We start from the raw sequence: 1,355 nt of genomic DNA, 5'->3' as shown, positions 1-1,355 counted from the left end.
AATCCACCATTTCAGAAGGGCGACCTTGAAGAAAATAGAGAGATTACTTCCTTATGTCTGAAACTTGGTCCCTCGGCCCCTTGATAATCATGTCTTAGTCTAAGCAAGGACATTGTTATAATTCTTCCGGTAGGGACTCAACCCACCCCTCTGTTTGTTTTAGACGGAAAGGATTCTGATCAGCGCTTTCTCCTTTCCCTTCCAGTCTCCAAGGCAGACCCGGAGGGCTGGGCCCGGGCTTCCGCGGAGGAGGAGATGGCTTCCAGCCCGCTGCCGGGGCCCAGCGACATCCTGCTGGCCTCCCCTTCCAGCGCCTTCCAGCCCGACGCGCTGAGCCAGCCGCGCCCGGGCCACGCCAACCTCAAACCCAACCAGGTGGGGCAGGTGATTCTCTACGGCATTCCCATCGTGTCGTTGGTGATCGACGGGCAGGAGCGCCTGTGCCTGGCGCAGATCTCCAATACTCTCCTCAAGAACTTCAGCTACAACGAGATCCACAACCGCCGCGTGGCGCTGGGCATCACGTGCGTGCAGTGCACGCCGGTGCAGCTGGAGATCCTGCGGCGCGCCGGGGCCATGCCCATCTCCTCGCGCCGCTGCGGCATGATTACCAAACGCGAGGCCGAGCGCCTGTGCAAGTCCTTCCTGGGCGAGAACAGGCCGCCCAAGCTGCCGGACAACTTCGCCTTCGACGTGTCTCACGAGTGCGCGTGGGGCTGCCGCGGCAGCTTCATTCCCGCTCGCTACAACAGCTCCCGCGCCAAGTGCATCAAATGCAGCTACTGCAACATGTACTTCTCCCCCAACAAGTTCATCTTCCACTCCCACCGCACGCCTGACGCCAAGTACACGCAGCCGGATGCCGCCAACTTCAACTCGTGGCGTCGCCATCTGAAGCTCACCGACAAGAGCCCCCAGGACGAGCTAGTCTTCGCCTGGGAGGACGTCAAGGCCATGTTCAACGGCGGCAGCCGCAAACGCGCGCTGCCTCAGCCAGGCGCGCACCCCGCCTGCCACCCGCTCAGCTCCGTCAAGGCGGCCGCCGTGGCGGCGGCGGCGGCGGTGGCTGGAGGTGGGGGACTGCTGGGCCCGCACCTCCTGGGGGCGCCACCGCCGCCGCCGCCGCCGGCACCCCTGGCGGAGCTGGCGGGTGCGCCCCACGCTCATCACAAACGGCCGCGGTTCGACGACGACGACGACTCGCTGCAGGAAGCGGCCGTCGTGGCTGCCGCCAGTCTTTCTGCCGCCGCCGCCAGCCTCTCGGTGGCCGCAGCCTCGAGCGGCGCCGGAGCCGGAGGGGGCGGTGCCGGGGGCGGCTGCGTAACCGGCGTTGGCGCCGGCGCGGGCGCCGTGGC

At 66.1% G+C, this 1,355-nt stretch overlaps 1 protein-coding gene across 1 annotated transcript in view; it reads left to right on the top strand.

Moving 5' to 3' along the window:
- The first annotated feature begins 255 nt into the window (after positions 1-255).
- The window catches only part of SKOR2 (SKI family transcriptional corepressor 2), a 39,436-nt gene continuing 38,336 nt past the window's right edge, over positions 256-1,355 (top strand). Inside the window, exon 1 of the mRNA XM_070421627.1 lies at positions 256-1,355. This exon is cut by the window's right edge and continues 1,501 nt beyond it. Within this exon, the coding sequence (XP_070277728.1) occupies positions 256-1,355 (1,100 nt within the window).

This window comes from Myotis yumanensis, unplaced genomic scaffold (assembly GCF_028538775.1).
Source record: "Myotis yumanensis isolate MYYU_CA2020_CCGP unplaced genomic scaffold, mMyoYum1.0.hap1 SCAF_7, whole genome shotgun sequence".
NCBI lineage: Eukaryota > Metazoa > Chordata > Mammalia > Chiroptera > Vespertilionidae > Myotis > Myotis yumanensis.
This window is presented reverse-complemented; position numbering and strand designations above follow the sequence as displayed.